The sequence below is a fragment of the Leptodactylus fuscus genome, chromosome 6, assembly GCF_031893055.1.
Source record: "Leptodactylus fuscus isolate aLepFus1 chromosome 6, aLepFus1.hap2, whole genome shotgun sequence".
Classification (NCBI taxonomy): Eukaryota; Metazoa; Chordata; class Amphibia; order Anura; family Leptodactylidae; genus Leptodactylus; species Leptodactylus fuscus.
In genome coordinates, this window is record NC_134270.1 from 165,149,663 (window position 1) to 165,165,965 (window position 16,303).

At 44.3% G+C, this 16,303-nt stretch overlaps 1 protein-coding gene across 1 annotated transcript in view; it reads left to right on the forward strand.

The window, feature by feature from the left end:
* The window catches only part of LOC142209001 (IgGFc-binding protein-like), a 66,212-nt gene that overhangs the window by 9,205 nt on the left and 40,704 nt on the right, over positions 1–16,303 (forward strand). The window contains exons 2-10 of the mRNA XM_075277929.1: positions 685–738; positions 3,769–4,998; positions 5,088–5,434; positions 7,180–7,449; positions 9,758–10,055; positions 10,135–10,733; positions 12,141–12,708; positions 14,095–14,696; positions 14,932–15,499. Of these exons, the coding sequence (XP_075134030.1) occupies positions 687–738; positions 3,769–4,998; positions 5,088–5,434; positions 7,180–7,449; positions 9,758–10,055; positions 10,135–10,733; positions 12,141–12,708; positions 14,095–14,696; positions 14,932–15,499 (4,534 nt within the window). The 5' untranslated portion in view covers positions 685–686. The remainder of the gene's footprint in view (positions 1–684; positions 739–3,768; positions 4,999–5,087; positions 5,435–7,179; positions 7,450–9,757; positions 10,056–10,134; positions 10,734–12,140; positions 12,709–14,094; positions 14,697–14,931; positions 15,500–16,303) is intronic.

The following is a 16,303-nucleotide window of genomic DNA, read 5'->3' on the forward strand; positions in this document are numbered from 1 at the left end:
GAGGATGACATACTGACACTTGGGGTACAGGAGGATGACATACTGACACTTGAGGTACAGGAGGATGACATACTGACACTTGGGGTACAGGAGGATGACATACTGACACTTGGGGTACAGGAGGATGACATACTGACACTTGGGGTACAGGAGGATGACATACTGACACTTGGGGTACAGGAGGATGACATACTGACACTTGGGGTACAGGAGGATGACATACTGACACTTGGGGTACAGGAGGATGACATACTGACACTTGAGGTACAGGAGGATGACATACTGACACTTGGGGTACAGGAGGATGACATACTGACACTTGGGGTACAGGAGGATGACATACTGACACTTGGGGTACAGGAGGATGACATACTGACACTTGGGGTACAGGAGGATGGCATACTGACACTTGGGGTATAGGAGGAGGACATACTGACACTTGGGGTACAGGAGGATGACATACTGACACTTGGGGTACAGGAGGATGGCATACTGACACTTGGGGTATAGGAGGAGGACATACTGACACTTGGGGTACAGGACAATGACACACTGACACTTCCGGAGAAGAAAGGGACAGACTGACATTTAGGGTTACTGGGCAGGTCATGATATAAACCTGCTATATCATTGCTGATTCTTGTCTTCCATATTGTATAATCCTTTTTTTCTATTTATTTTCAGAGATGGGGGCCCTCCGGATTGTGCAGTTATGTTTATGGGCTGCATTATTTTGTGGTAAGATCTAAAACGGCAATAAATGCATTCTCTGCAAAATAGCAAAACAGCCAGAATTGACAGCATTTGCTATATTGTATATTATATATAATATCATATATTTTATGAATCTACATTATATATACTTCATTCACTAGCTCTAGTCAGCAAATGTAATGTAATGACTGTGTCTATCACTAGATGGCACTGTAAGTAGGGTTGAGCCGATCTTGAGATTTCAGGATCGATTTTAAAATCCGATTTCCGATCATTTTCCATTCGAACCCAACCCCAATTCCGATCCTAATGTAAGTCAATGGGATTTTTTTATTTATTGAAAATCGGATTTTAAAAACAATCCTGTTCACTACTCAACATGGAGTCCAAAAATTTTGGACTCCACACTGTGCAGTGAGTAAAAAGTCAGCCGGCAACTTAGTTCCCCCCACCTACCTGCACAGAACCGCTGCTGCCTCCTCTCCCGATGTGTACGCCACTCCCCGGAGTTCCGGGCGTCCCCACCTCCCTAGGCTGGTGTAGCTGATGATGGGAGAAGGCGGGGCTTGTTGTGACTAAGGAGAGTGTGGGCGGGTATAGGGCAGGGAGACGTGAGTGCATCACTCACATCTACCCTCTCAGTACCCGCCCACACTCTCCTAAGCCACAAGCCCCGCCTTCTTCCTAGGTCTGTAACACTAACCTGGGAGCTAGGGGCGCGCATGGATCAACAAGAACGGGGAGCGACAGCGGCAGCAGATCTGTGCAGGTAAGTGTACTATTCTGTTTTCTCTCTGCTGTGCCGTATACTGGACTCTGCTAAATCTGCATTACTGTACATTGACTTGTCTATCTACTCTTCTGCTTAATCGCTGCTTTACCGTATTTTCATCTCTGCTACATCTGAGATGTAGAGTATATGGTAAAGCGGGGACGAAGCAGAAGAGTAGATAGACAAGTCAATGTACAGTAATGTAGATGTAGCAGAGTCCAGTATACTTTTGTTTCCTCCCTGCTATGCCGTAGGAATGAATGGACGCACCTGGCGTGCAGGGGGTTAAGCGGCCGGACACCGACACAGGCTGTGTGCCAGCTACATCCATTCATTCCTATGGGAGTGTGCTATTCAATATGGCAGTTTCGAATAGTATTCGCTCATCTCTAGTAGCTCACATTGTTAGCTTTTCCCACATTGCTTGGCCAGTAGCAAAGCATTGTGGGAAATAACCTCCGACCTCGAACCCGCCTAAAAAGATCGGGATTGGAATTCCGATCGCGATCATTAAATTTACTCGATCGCCGATCGGAATCCAATATTTTCCTATCCCGATCGCTCAACCCTAATTGTAAGTTCTTTGTGCGCTTTACTACTTTAAGACTTATTCTCTTCAGCACACCATGAGGTTAGGAGTGGTATTACAGGCCATTATTATGTAAATTGTGTAATGCTGTGCTGTTACTCAGTGTTTAATAACCCAAGTCAGGGCAGAATAAAATATTTCTGTCCTCTTCTCACATTCACCCACAAAGAAATATTAAATTCTCCTATAACTGTACTACTCCTATGTAACATAAACAGAAGAATGTTCGATATTTCCAAGCACTAGATCATCTTGTCTTCCATTAAACTGCCTATAGACATTAGGTTTCATCATGATCCACCATCACTCTTACTCTAGGTTCACTTTAGCGTTTGGGTTCCCATTGTTTGGTTCCACTTTGGGACCCCAAAAACAGAAACTGTACCCACTTAAAAAGTCATTACCTGCGGACATAATAATTCCTTATAATAGACTTATAGACTATAATAGGGCCTGCTGGGTTTCCGCCTTAAATCGGGAGATAGAAAGGTCCTGCTTGAGTCCCCGAACGCTAGTGTGACTGCAGTCTTAGTTTGCAGTTTATTGGGACTTAGCACAATTGTCGGGATCTTCCCAACATGGAACTTCTATGTAAGAAGTGACCTGTCTTCTAGGCAAACATCAGAGAGTTTAAAGGGAGTCTGCCATCAGAGGCCAGCATATCAACCCAGGCCTGTGTTTTCTCCTTGTGAATCGGTGTCTCCTTTGCGGCGATATCGCCGTTTTTGTCAAAGTGTAATAGACTTATAGACTATCTAGCATCTGCCCCCGACTTTGTCTGCGGGTTGGTGTGGGGGGGCGCTGAGCTGTGTATGGTTACCCAATTGCTTTTGTGTATGCTTTGCGTCATGCGCCCCCGCCCCCTTTTTCCCCCGCTTGCCCCTAGGGGCCCCCTACCTACCACTTTCCCCCCTGTCCCTCTGCTCCCTGTCCCCCCGTGCCCCTGCCCCAACCCCCCTCATCCAAGCTCCCCTTCGCCCATTCCCCCTTCCCCTCCTTGCCCTCGCCCCCCGTGCCCATGCCCCTTCCCCCGCACCCCAGACCCCCCTCCCATGCTTCCTCCAGTGCGCCCCCCTCCCACGTGTCCCTGCAACCACCATTACCACTCTCTTCAGAGTCGGTTCCTTGGTCCCACCAAGATCCTGAGGACCACCCTTCCTCTATGTAGAAAATGTTCTTGTCCTCTTGCCCAAGTTACATTGAGAGGGAATTATCTTCTGCAGGACCTTGGAAGCCAGTCCTATCCTGGACCCTTGGAGAATTCTCTTTTCATTCTTCTAGACACCGGACACAAATACTTTAAGGGTTATATGGGGTAAAGCATTGTCTGAAAAGCTACCCGGGCTTTCTATTTTACATCTACTCTAGATAGCTGAGGACAACATGAAGGTACACCATGCTTAAACCTTTTGTCGGTGGTATTCCTTGAGGAAACCTCTAACAGAAGATGGGACCCTTCAAACTCCATTGTGCAGTGCACGTCCCACAGCAAAAAGTGATGTGCCAAAAAGATCATCTTTAGGGTGGGTGAACATGGTATGGATTTGTTTGCTGTATGGATCGGGAGCTTTTCTAGTATACTGTACACTCAACGTAGCTACCAAAGTCTGAACACAGTCGTAGATTATAACCAATCCATTTTCAATCTTCATACTCTATCTTGTCAAATCTTGTCATTTTTTGTGTTTTCTAGATATCGGATGGGCAAATATGATCGGAACTGAATTCATCACAACCTTTATGGAGGAGGGGACTCCAAATTTAAGTAGTCCAAAGAAGGATCTCCGAATAAGTGCCACCGAAGATAACACAACCATCATTGTTACAGTCAATGGAGGAGGATCTTACAACAAATCCATAACTTTAGGAAGTAAAACAACTATCTCTATGACTCTACCAGAGTCCGTTGAGAATAGGGGGAACGTGTTTTTCAAAAATTCGGTCTCCGTCTTTTCTAACAAACCTATCACTGTCCTTGCTCTAAACCACAGATTCAAATGTGCAGAGACATCAGTTGTGTACCCAGATACTGCACTAGGAACAGAATATTACCTAATCACACCAAAAACTGGGGCTTCAGGTTCTTCTAAGGTGTTTTCAATCATAGCAATGTCGAAAGAGGCTAACATTAAACTTCACACCAAAGGTTCTATTCAAGTCAACGGCCAGAGGTACGCATCCAACAGTGACGTCACCATAACTCTTCCACCTTACCAAGGGATGCAAGTGTTGAGTGCTGATGATTTGTCAGGTTCTCATATAGTTTCTACAACTATTGTGGCTGTATTTAGTGGACACACTTGTGCCAAGAAGTTGACCAACTGTAATCATGCCTATGAGCAGCTTCTACCTGTCTCACACTGGGGAAAAAGTTATCTTGTTGCCCCTCTAACTTTCCAGAACGATGTAGACTTGGTCTATGTCATTGCCGCAGGTAAAACCGAAGTCAACTACTTTTTCAATACAACTCACAAAAAAGAAGACATGGTGGCCGGCCAGGTGCTGGAAATAGGAATGTCAACGACTATACCATTGAGAATTGAATCAGGTGATGGTGTGCAAGTCACCTACTTCAACGTTGGTGGAAGAAGCAAGAGGTTTGCGTATAGCCCATTTTTGATGAATATTATGCCTATTGAGAGCTACTGCAGTGCCTACTACATATACGGTCAACGTGACATTGATAACTATGCAACTATTATAGCAGAGACTACTTCAACAGCGGACATTAGATTTGATGGAAGACCCCTCTATAGACCACAATGGACTGAAATTGCTGGAACTCGCTACAGTTGGTATGAATTCAACTTTGGAAACAGGCTGACATCTCACAAATTTGAACATCCCAGTAAAAAAATTGGTGTACAAATTGAAGGCATTGGGTCATCCTTTAGTTGTGGTTCTCCCGGAACATGTGTGAAAGGTGAAATTAACTAGTAGATAGATAGATAGATAGATAGATAGATAGATAGATAGATAGATATCTTATGTTTACTTTTTTTGTCCATTTAGATCCAGGTCCTCCACCACCATCCTGTCGAACTACTGTCTGTCCTTCTCGCCAGGTTTGTGTCATGAAAAATGGAATAACAGCATGTACCAAACCAGAGGTGGACTTGTGCTGGGCAGCAGGAGATCCACATCTTTTTACTTTGGATAAAGTATACTATGACTTCATGGGCACCTGTACATATACCTTTGCCACCGTGTCTGGAGATGTCGGAGACCTTCCTAAGTTTACGATTCAAATGAAGCAAGAAAATCGAGGCAACGTACGGGTTTCCTATGTGGGTGAGGTCTACATGCTAACAGGACCCCACAGAATCGTCATCAGGAAAGGAGAATATGGACACATAAGGGTCAGTGCTGATTGATATTTAGTCTTAAGTGTCGTTCAGAATATGCTTTTTTCCTAAAGTTTACTCCATGGCCAGAGTGAGCATCAAGAAAAATGCTCAATTTGCAACATGTTAGGAGCAGCAGAGCAGATAACATTAAGACTAGGGTAACACGGTGACTTGGCCACATTTTCCATCACGTGGCCAATGCAGGCGCTGCCCTTCATTGAAATTGAACCCAGCACCCCAAGCAAAGCAACAGTGCCAACCTTGCCAACCTATCTAACATTGGTGTCTTCTTAGCTTTTGAGCCCTCCTCAGGCATGAATGTTCCTGTCCCCTTGCTCTCCATATATAATATTCAATTTTACAGGTGCGGAAGGAGGCACAAAGCAAAAAAGAAACAATAAATCAGATTTTTAAATTAATTTTTATAAATTTTATTAATAATTCCCAATGCTCAGTTCATACCCTTTGAGGGATTAGATCTAATGCAAGTGTGTTCCACAATATGAACTCAATTCATTGCTATGGGACTTCCGGTCCGGTCGGATAGCCCTATGTCAGCTAATGGAGCACAGGTTGTGGAACGCAGTTGCATTCCATTCACAAATAGGGTTGAGCGGCTCTTGAGATTTCAGGATTGTTTTAAAATCCAACTTCCGATCATTTTCCATCCAAACCCGAGTCTGATCCCAATTCCAATCCTAATGCAATTCAATGGGATTTTTTAATGATTGAAAATCGGATTTTAAAAACGATCCTATTCACTACACAGCATGAAGTCCAAAAATGGAAGGCTTCAATTTTTGGACTCCACGCTGTGTAGTGATTAAAAAATCTGCCAGCTACTAAAAATCTGCTGTCCAGTTACCTGCACAGAACCGCTGCCGCATCCCTGAGCTCTGGGCCATTGTTCTCTGTCCTCTCCTCTCTCATTGAGAAGCTGGCAGAGTGCCGTGCATGCCCCCGCCTCCCTAGGCTAGTGTTACTGATGCTGGAAGTAGGCGGTGCTTGTTGTGGCTTAGGAAAGTGTGGGTGAGTACAGGACGGGGAGACATGAGTACCCCCGCCTCCCTAGACTAGTGTTACTGATGCATGAAGTAGGCGGGGCTTGTTATGCCTAGGGAGGCGGGGCACACACGGCGCTCTGTCGGCATCTGAATGAGAGAGAAGAGGACAGAGAACAACGGCCTGGAGCTCCGGGGAGCGGCAGCGGTTCTGTGCAGGTAATTAGGGTTAAGCGATCGGGATCGGAATTCCGTTCCCCATCTTTTTTAGGCGGGATCGGAACCCGATCGCGATCGTGAAATTTACTCAATCGCCGATCGGGATCCAATCTTTTCCGATCCCGATCACTCTATTCACAAATGAAAGGCATGCATGGCAGACTTTTGGGCTCCTATTCTCCTGATTGTTAGGGGTCTCTGTAGTCAGTGCCCCAGTGATCGAACCCTTAGCCCCTATCCTGTGTATAGTGGACAAGTGTCTTTTATAGTAAAATCCATTTAAACTTGACCTGTATATTTTTGGGGTTCATTCTTTTTCGTGACCAGGAACGTTCCTCCTGTGATTTGCATCGGTGATACCATCAGCTAATGTGAGTGTCATACCCCGGGGTATTCTTTGTCTATGTATCATGTTGTGCCTTTTCTTACAGACTATAATTCCAACTCTGTGTTATAAAACTTAAAAATGTAGTAAAACGAGACAAAAATAATACATAATTGTTGTTCCAAATTTTGTATCTATTTTTTTTCCCTCAGGTGGATAATGCTGTTACACAACTCCCCGTTTCGCTCATGAATGGGACATTGAAAATTTTCCAGAGTGGAAATTCAGCTGTGTTGCAGTTGGGGAACGACGTGCAGGTTCTATACGACTGGAATCATGTCTTAATGTTGGAAATTACTCGACGTTATGCTGGGAAAATGAGCGGTATGTGTGGAAACTACAACCAAGATCCGAAGGATGACTTCCAAACACCTACGGGAGCTTTAGTAAAAAATGCTGTCGATTTTGGAGCTAGCTGGGCGGTAAGATACATGTTTATGATGTTCTGCATATGAGATGTTTTACAGTTTTGTTTAAAAAAAAAAAATCCAATGGTTTTTGGAGATGACTCCCTACATCAGGCTTGGCAACCTCTGGTACATGTGCCAAGAGTGGCAATGAAAGCATATATTTCTGGCCCGGCAGCCAGTACAGTACAGTAAAAGAAGAGACTGGTCTAGAACACTCCTCCTTCTCCTGCTGCACTCTCTTCCCACCAATGAGAGGGGTGAGGAAAGCTCAGGGGCAGAGCTCATCACTCTACAGCACAAGGGCCCTGCCTGCTACACTGATGAGCTCCTGCCATGTGGAGGAAGAGAAATGCTCGATGTGCAAAGTTAAAGTAAAAAAAAAACAAAACACCAGGTACCTGCTGAATTACTATTCCTATTAATGTCTAGAATTTCGGATTATTAGTTTATTTTTAGTAACTCCATGTGCTTCACATTAATAGTAATTAACCCCAACATGTCCCTCACATTAACTCCTGTGTTCATCACATAAGAGTTACTAATATGTGAGACACATGGAGGTACTAATAAAGGACCTCAATGAAGAAGATGCTTAATTATTACCTCCATGTCTCACGTATCAGTAACCCTTATGGGATGAGCACAGGGGTTAATGTGAGGGACATGATGGGGTTAACTTCTATTATTTGAGGCACATGGAGTTACTAAAGTGTAATGCACATGGCCATACTATTTATCTGCAGTTGTGGATAAAAGTACATAACTTTATATTTCAGTGGGTCCATACACACAGACATTGTTTTTGCGGCTGTGTGTCCGGGCCAAATTGAAGAGCTGCAAATTATGGAGCAGGTCTAGGACGCTTCTTATACTTCTCCCTTTTGCTCAATCCACTTTTGGCTTTGGCTCAGAAAATTGCAGCAAAATCTGCAACAAAAAAAGCTGCGTTTTGACAACATGGTGCCTCAGCCTTAGGGTGTTTCTTTTCAGGTGGTGACACTATGTACCAATATGCGGCTATAGCAAAATCCAGTCCCTGGGAACCAGTTCTTTCACTTTGGTGTAAGTGTGAAACCCATTAATTCCTGGCGATGGTTTTGCTGTTACTGCCAGGAATTAAAGCGGCTGAAATTAATCCACGCTTCACTTACAGAAAAGTGAAGGTACAGGTGGCCAGGGACTGGATGTAGCATCCAGGTACATAGTATGACACTGCCCTACTCACTCTGCTCCCAGTCACAAACATGTACCACTAACTTTGGGTTATACATGTACTTACATTGCTTCTAATGGATTAGTAGAAGTGTATCCAGGCAATAGTGGCAAAATACGCCAATCATGCCTGATTCGAGAGACAGGACCAACCCATAAAGTGCCCATGTCACATATAACATAGCTGAGAACCTGGAAGAAGGAGGAGCATTTGGTTAGTCGTGGGTTACCCACTCTTTACAGACTCTGGGAGGTCACACTTTTTTGCAGTAACCTTCTGGACGTTTCAGGAGAGCTGGAAAGTGAGTATGGCTGCCACTATACTGACTGGGGAACCAGTGGCCAGTCAATCAGTTTCATAGATTCCTTAGGTAATACCAGGGGATTCACAGATCACAATTGAGTAAACTATCAATATCCTTTGTTCCTTTTTCTTTTCTTGTTTGCGTTTTTCCAACCATTGATCCAAAACCATTGACACAAATTAAATATGGAGCCAGGACATTCTCTAGGCCAATGAGATGTCTCCTTTGAGATGGGTTCAGGGGTGAACCTACCCCTTTCGCCGCCCGAGGCGAACTACAGAAAGCTGCCCCCCCCCCGGAGGAGGGGCGGAGCGAAGGGGCGTGGCCGAGTGAAGGGGGCATGGTCGATCGAAGGGGGCGGGGCTTAGCACAGTTCGCAGGCAGAGAGCAGGCACGGAGTGCTCCAGTGGCCTCCCCAAACCACCGCTCGGTGCTAAGCTAGTCCAGGACAGCTTGTCCTGGACTGGCTTAGGTAATCAAAAATGCTGCCCTCCCTAGGGCCCTGACATAGTGCCGCCTGAAGCGCTTGCTTCAGGTTGCCCCATGGGAGGTGCGGCGCTGGATGGGTTCCTCGCCAATGAAGAACTTTTTCGATTTAGCTGTTTGCATTTGCTGAGCAACCCCACAAGGAGGAATAACATAGAATGTAGTTCTTGTAATCCAGAGCTAGATCTCCAAATGGCTCTAGATCAATGATACTATCACTAGAAGATAAATTGTGGAACACAAAATCTTTCTGTCACCCTTAGCCACAATTACGATATACGGTATACCAAAAAAACTGTTCTTCTTCATACTTGTAGATGGAAGACAACACAATCTGTTGGCATGACTGCCGTGGACCTTGCTTGAGTTGTCCACCAGATACTGCCAATAAGTACTTAAGTGATGACTACTGCGGCCTCATCAACAAAGCGAATGGTCCTTTCAGCGAGTGCCATGCCATTGTAGATCCCAAGATGTTCCATGAAAATTGTGTCTTTGATGTATGTGTCAATGGTGGCTACAAAAAGATTTCCTGTGATGCCGTCCAATCTTATGCTGAAACTTGCCAACGCGCGGGAGCGCCTATTAAGGACTGGAGAAACGCTTCTGGATGTCGTAAGTACAGACCTCACCGATATAATAGATCAATATAAGGGTGAATTTATCAAACTGACTTATTTTTATTTGACTTTAGCGATGCAGTGTCGTAAGGACAGTTCTTACCAGCTATGTGGAAGGGCCTGCCCAGCCACGTGTGAAGATCCTGAAGGCAAATCTGTCTGTGTAGAGTCATGCATTGAAATGTGTCAATGTAACTCAGGCTTTGTTTTAAGTGAAGGCAAGTGTATACCTAAAGGAAGCTGTGGCTGCTCTTATAATGGGTTCACCTACAGCCCCAATCAGTCATTCTGGAATGATACCAAATGCCAGCAAAGATGTGTGTGCAGTGAGAAAACCGGGAAGGTCGAATGCGTCAACAAACCATGTGGGGCACAAGAAGAATGCGCCGTGAGGAATGGGATTCAGAATTGCTATCCCCTATCTTATGGTGTATGTACTGCCTATGGTGACCCCCATTTAATTGCCTTTGATGGAACCAAGTATGATTTTCACGGTACCTGTGTCTACCAACTTGCCTCCCTGTGTGACAAGAGTCGCGGGCTAACAGATTTCGAGGTCTGGGTTCAAAATAAACATCGAGGGAACCTGAAAGTCTCCTACGCATCGGTGGTGACCATAAAAATCTTTGGCCTGGAATTCACGGCCAGTACACAGTATCCAAATAAAATTATGGTAAGTAAAGCCATTTGACATAAATACATTTGAAAAAATATACAAGATGAAAAAGTGCAACACAATTGCAACTGGGAGCCTGAAAACTATTACAAATTCTCCTAAAGGTTGTGAGAAGTTCCTTAGGGTAAGTTCACGCGGGGTTTTTTGGTCAGGATTTTGAGGCCGTATCCACCTCAAAATCCTGACAAAAAAAGATGGCTCCCGTTGAAATCAATGGGGGCCGGTTAGTTCTTTCTTACGGGAGCAGTTTCTTCCGGCTCCCGGAAAAAAGAAGAGACATGCTCATTCTTCAGGCCGATTCGCCTTGTGATTCGGCCTGAAGACTCTTCCTCCTCCCGACTAGGCCCATTCATTGGGCCTAATCCAGAGCAGAGTGCACGACTGGATGCCGATGCAGTGCACCGGCATTCAGTCGCGGTTATCCGTTTTTTGGTCCAGAACTAGGGTTGAGCCGATCTTGAGATTTCAGAATCGTTTTTAACTTTTTATAATGCGATTTTCAATCATTTTCCAGCCGATACGATCATGAAATTTGATTGATCACCGATCAGGATCCGATCTTTCCCGATCCCGATACGGAAGCTGAGGCAGCCTCCACCTCAGGTTCCGGACTAAAAAAACCCATGTGAACCCAGCCTTAGATTGATCTATTTTGGGGGTTTTATAACCAGATCTACAATTGTGTTTGTTTGTTTTTTTCCAAAATATCATAAATTTTATAAAAGATGATAATGACTAGAGATGAGCGAGTAGTGTTCAATTGAGTAGGTGTTCGATCGAATACTACGGTATTTGAAATACTCGTACTCGATCGAGTACTACTAGCTGTTCGAAGTTAAGATTCGATGCAGAACCAGCATTGATTGGCAGAATGCTATACATTGCCAATCAACGCTGGTTCTTCTCTTACCTTTAGAAGTCTTCTCCCAGCGCAGCTTCCCCGCGGCGTCTTCCGGCTCTGAATTCACTCTGCCAGGCATCGGGCCTGGGCAGAGCCGACTGCGCATGTACACTTGTAGTGCGGGCATGCGCAGTCGGCTCTGCCCAGGCCCGATGCCTGGCAGAGTGAATTCAAGGCCGGAAGAGGACGCGGGGACGCTGTGCAGGGAGAAGAATCCAGCCCGACCCTCACTAATGGACTTGGTAAGTAGAATTTGATCGAATGTTGCGTACCCCTGAAACGAGCATTTCCCCCATAGACTATAATAGGGTTCGAAACCCGTTCGAACAGTCAAACAGTGTGCGTCTGTTCGAATCGGATTTCAAACCCCGAACATTTCAGTGTTCGCTCATCTCTAATAATGACCAATAAAAAGGTGACTGAAATTCATAAATAATCATGAAATTTGATTGATTCCCCATTGTTGCCAAATGTAATTATTCTCTAATTTTAATTTTTTGCAGGTTAACAACATACTTATAAATCTGCCATTTAGATCCAACGATGGCCAATTTTCCTTCTATCGCAACCCTTGCTCGGCCGTCTTCAGTTTTGGCTCTGTAATGAAGGTCATATTTGACTACAACAGCATTGTCAGGGTGATTGTTCCCAGCACTTATGCCAATGCTGTATGTGGTCTTTGTGGCAATTTTAACGGAGTCCCCAATGATGACTTGACACCCAAAGGGGGAGTAAAGCCTACCGACCCCACAACATTTGGTAAGAGCTGGAAGGTTAAGGAAGTACCCAAATGTAAAGATGAGGGGAGTGCTGTCTGTGCTAAGTTATCAACCGAAGAGAAACGTCAAAAAGATGGAGCCAGCGAATGTGGTGTCTTGATGAGCTCTAAGGGGCCGTTCCGTGATTGTCACGCACGAGTGAATCCTGAACCTTTCTTTAAGGATTGTGTTTACGATTATTGCATCCTACAGAAGCGGCAGGCCGTTTTCTGCTCTGCTATATCAGCATATGTTATGGCATGCCAAGAAGCAGGAGCGACTGTATATCCTTGGCGGAGTCAAAACTTCTGTCGTAAGTCACATTTTTTGTTATTTTTGAAATTTATATGTTGAGCAAAAAGGGGGAAGTCTTCTGATTGTCTTTGACCTTGCTGCCACGGATCACCATGTTACCATGGACCCAAGCTACAGTGACATAGACACATCTTGTGTATGCCAAAGCAGCTCATATCCATTGAAACACAACTTCACAAGACCTAGTATCTGATACCAAGACATTAGTAGTAGGCCATTTCAGTCCTATAAGTTGTAAGGTGATGCTTCTATGGATCAGTCTAGATTTCAGCAAAATTTGTAGCCAAGTCAACACCTTACATTCTTTGTCATGTTCTATAGTCCAATTCTGATGTTCTTATGCCCATTGTAGACATTTTTGGAAGTGGACAGAAGTCAGCAAAAGACCTCTGATGGGTCTGCAGCTATGCAGCCCTGAAATTTAGTGTGTTCCAATGGCTTTCTATCATAGCCAAGTTTTTTCATCAATTTGTACTACATTAAGTTTTTTGGGGTTAAACCAGATGGGTTAATGCACCACCAGAGGACTCCTGATACTTCCAAACACAAAAACAACTGCATAAAGTTCAACTAAGAAGATGTGACTTTATCTTTGATCAATAGAGTATGCGTTTCAATAATGAGCCACTCTATTGTCAAAGGGCAGTCCACCCTTGAAACACGTAATCCATTGAATTAAGTCACATCTTCTTTCTGTACATGGACTTCATGCTGCTGATTCTGTTTATGGAAACATCAGGAGACTTCTGGTGTTGCATCAAGTCCTCTCTTCTCTTTTATGGCCTTGGGGAACCATTTAAGTCTATATTAGGGTTGAGCGGTCGGGATCGGAAAAGATTGGATCTCGATCAGCGATCGAGTAAATTTCACGATCACAATTGGCTAGAAAATGATTGGAAATCGTATTTTGAAATCTCAAGATCGGCTCAACCCTAAAAGTGAATTTTCCCATAGAGAAGCATTGACTAGGGTTGAGGGATCGGGAAAGATCGGATCCCGATCGGTGATGAAGCAAATTTCACGATCATGATCGGAATCGGCTGGAAAATGATCGGAAATCGGATTTTAAAATCGATCCTGAACTCTCGAGATCAGCTCAACCCTCGGATGGGATACACTCCCTAGTATCGTGATCATAAGCCACCAAGTAGATTATATAAGTCTACCACACTGTTGTGCCCATCCATAGCACAACCAGCCAAGATAAGTCAGCAACATAAGTAAAAGGTAGTTTTTTTCATAGTGGACCTCATAGGTCCCGCAATGTCACAGGTCGTTAGTGGTGGCTCAGTGTAACAGTGCTGCCAATGGAGCAAATAAGAAAATAATGGTTGGATAAATGGATGGATAAACGATGACATATATTTTGTACTTATTTTTGCAGCATTCTCCTGTCCTGCTCATAGCAGTTATGAGGTCTGTGCTGATCCTTGTCCTGCCACCTGCAATGGTCTCTCCGTCCCAGAAGGTTGTGATGGAAAATGCACAGAAGGTTGTGTGTGTAATAATGGATTCATACTCAGTGGAGGACAGTGTGTCCCTATCGCCGATTGTGGATGCAATTACAATGATGTCTACTATTCTGTTGGTGAGAGCATGTACGATGATAACAAATGTTCCCAGAAATGTTCCTGCTCTGAAGGCGGCATCATGACTTGTGCCCCATCACACTGTTCCTCCAATGAAGAATGCCAGGTGCAAAATGGAGTTCTTGGATGCTTCCCCAGAGGCTCGGCCACTTGTACAGCCTCAGGGTTTTCCCACTATCGGACATTTGACAATCACCATTATGACTTTGGTGGCCTGTGCTCTTATGTGCTGGCTAAGAGTTGCGAAGAAAAGACATCAGGAAGAAATCTGACAAAGTTCCAGGTAACTGTAACACACGAGAAGAAAGGTTCCGGTCCAGGAGCAATCAGAAGCATCACTGTAGAAGTCCATCAAGTAACCCTGACTGTGAACCATGGGAAAAGAGGCGTCATTCAGGTAATGAGACACTTGAAACTTCTGTACTTTGCCACACAACCCAACGGGTCCGAGGTGGTTATTTTGCAAAATCTTTGCTTGCAATGCTCCTAAATTACATCACGTCTCAAAGCCTAGAGCAGATTCCTTTTTGGATGGCTTCAAGGAAACGGGGGATTATACAGACGAGTTGTTGGGTTGGTCTCTCTGTTGGTTGTAATTTAACGTCTTATTGATATTTTTGGATTACTTTTAGGTTAATGGAGTAACATCCAGACTTCCAGTTACACTACAGTCTGGGAATATCAGAGCTGAGTGTTATGGTCAAGGTGTCAGCATTACGACAAATTTCGGCTTCTCTTTGAGATACAACTACCAGTCTCTCGCTTCCGTCACTGTGCCTAGTAACTATATGGACACCGTGTGTGGTCTGTGCGGCAACTACAATGGAGTTGCTAAAGATGATGCTGGCACAACACCGGCAGAAATTAATGCCTTTGGAAATAAGTGGAGACATGGAGACACAGAAGAGTCATGTGATGGATGTGGCAGTGCCGACAACCCTTGTCCATCTTGCAAAGAAGAAAAGAAGAAGATATTTTTAAAGAAAATTAACTGCGGTATCATCAGTGATCCCTCTGGTCCATTTGCAAAGTGTCACGCCAAGGTCGACCCTGAACCCTTTGTAAATGATTGTGTTTCTGACCTGTGCCAGACCAACGGAGAAGACAGCAGTGTGTTGTGCGACAGTGTTGCTGTTTATGCCGATATTTGCAAATATGAAGGGGTCACAGATATTGCTTGGAGGACAGACGATTTTTGCCGTGAGTATATAGTCAATAAAATTATCCGGGACTTATATTTGGATAGTTAATGGCAATACCCTGGAACACACATAGATCAGGGGGTTGAACAGGTCACAACCTTCGGGTGAATACCAAGCACAACATCATACATATCATACGGGCAGTATTTAATATTTCAGCTTGGCCCTATTCACTTGAATGGTACTGAACTGAGTCATTGGACATGGAAGGGAAGTTGCAGCCTCTTCAAACAGCTGATCGGTGGGTCACCTTCATGACATATCCTAGTCCCGAAATCCCATTAAAGGAATTCTGTCACCTTGGACATGCAATACAATCTGTGGGCAACTTATCATACCATAATTCCACTTTGTAACCATTTTCCACTGCAAAGTATCAAAGGAATATCCAAATTTCAATGAGTTATGCAACCCAACTGTACACCGGTATTGTAGTGTAAGACACTTGTAATGGTAATCTGGAGCTTCTTAGGGCCATCACTAAATTCTCTCTGAAGTCCTCCTTCCATATGTAAGTCATCTCGTATGAAATAGACCTAGTGCCATTGGCTTCTAAGTCACTTGGAAATGAGGTTGTCTTTTCATTGACCTTTCTTGAAAATTGAAATTGTTCCATCAGTGGGGTCCAAAAGTCACACAATGACTCACAGACAAGTGATTCTTCTGTAATTCCTTGTCGATACATGTCATGATTTCCCTTTTCAGTTCTTTTGAGACGAGTTGGTATTTGTTCTCTAGTGGTGGATAAGTCCAACTTTGATCACCAACTCTTGATGTTTCCTACAACTAAATCCCATAGATG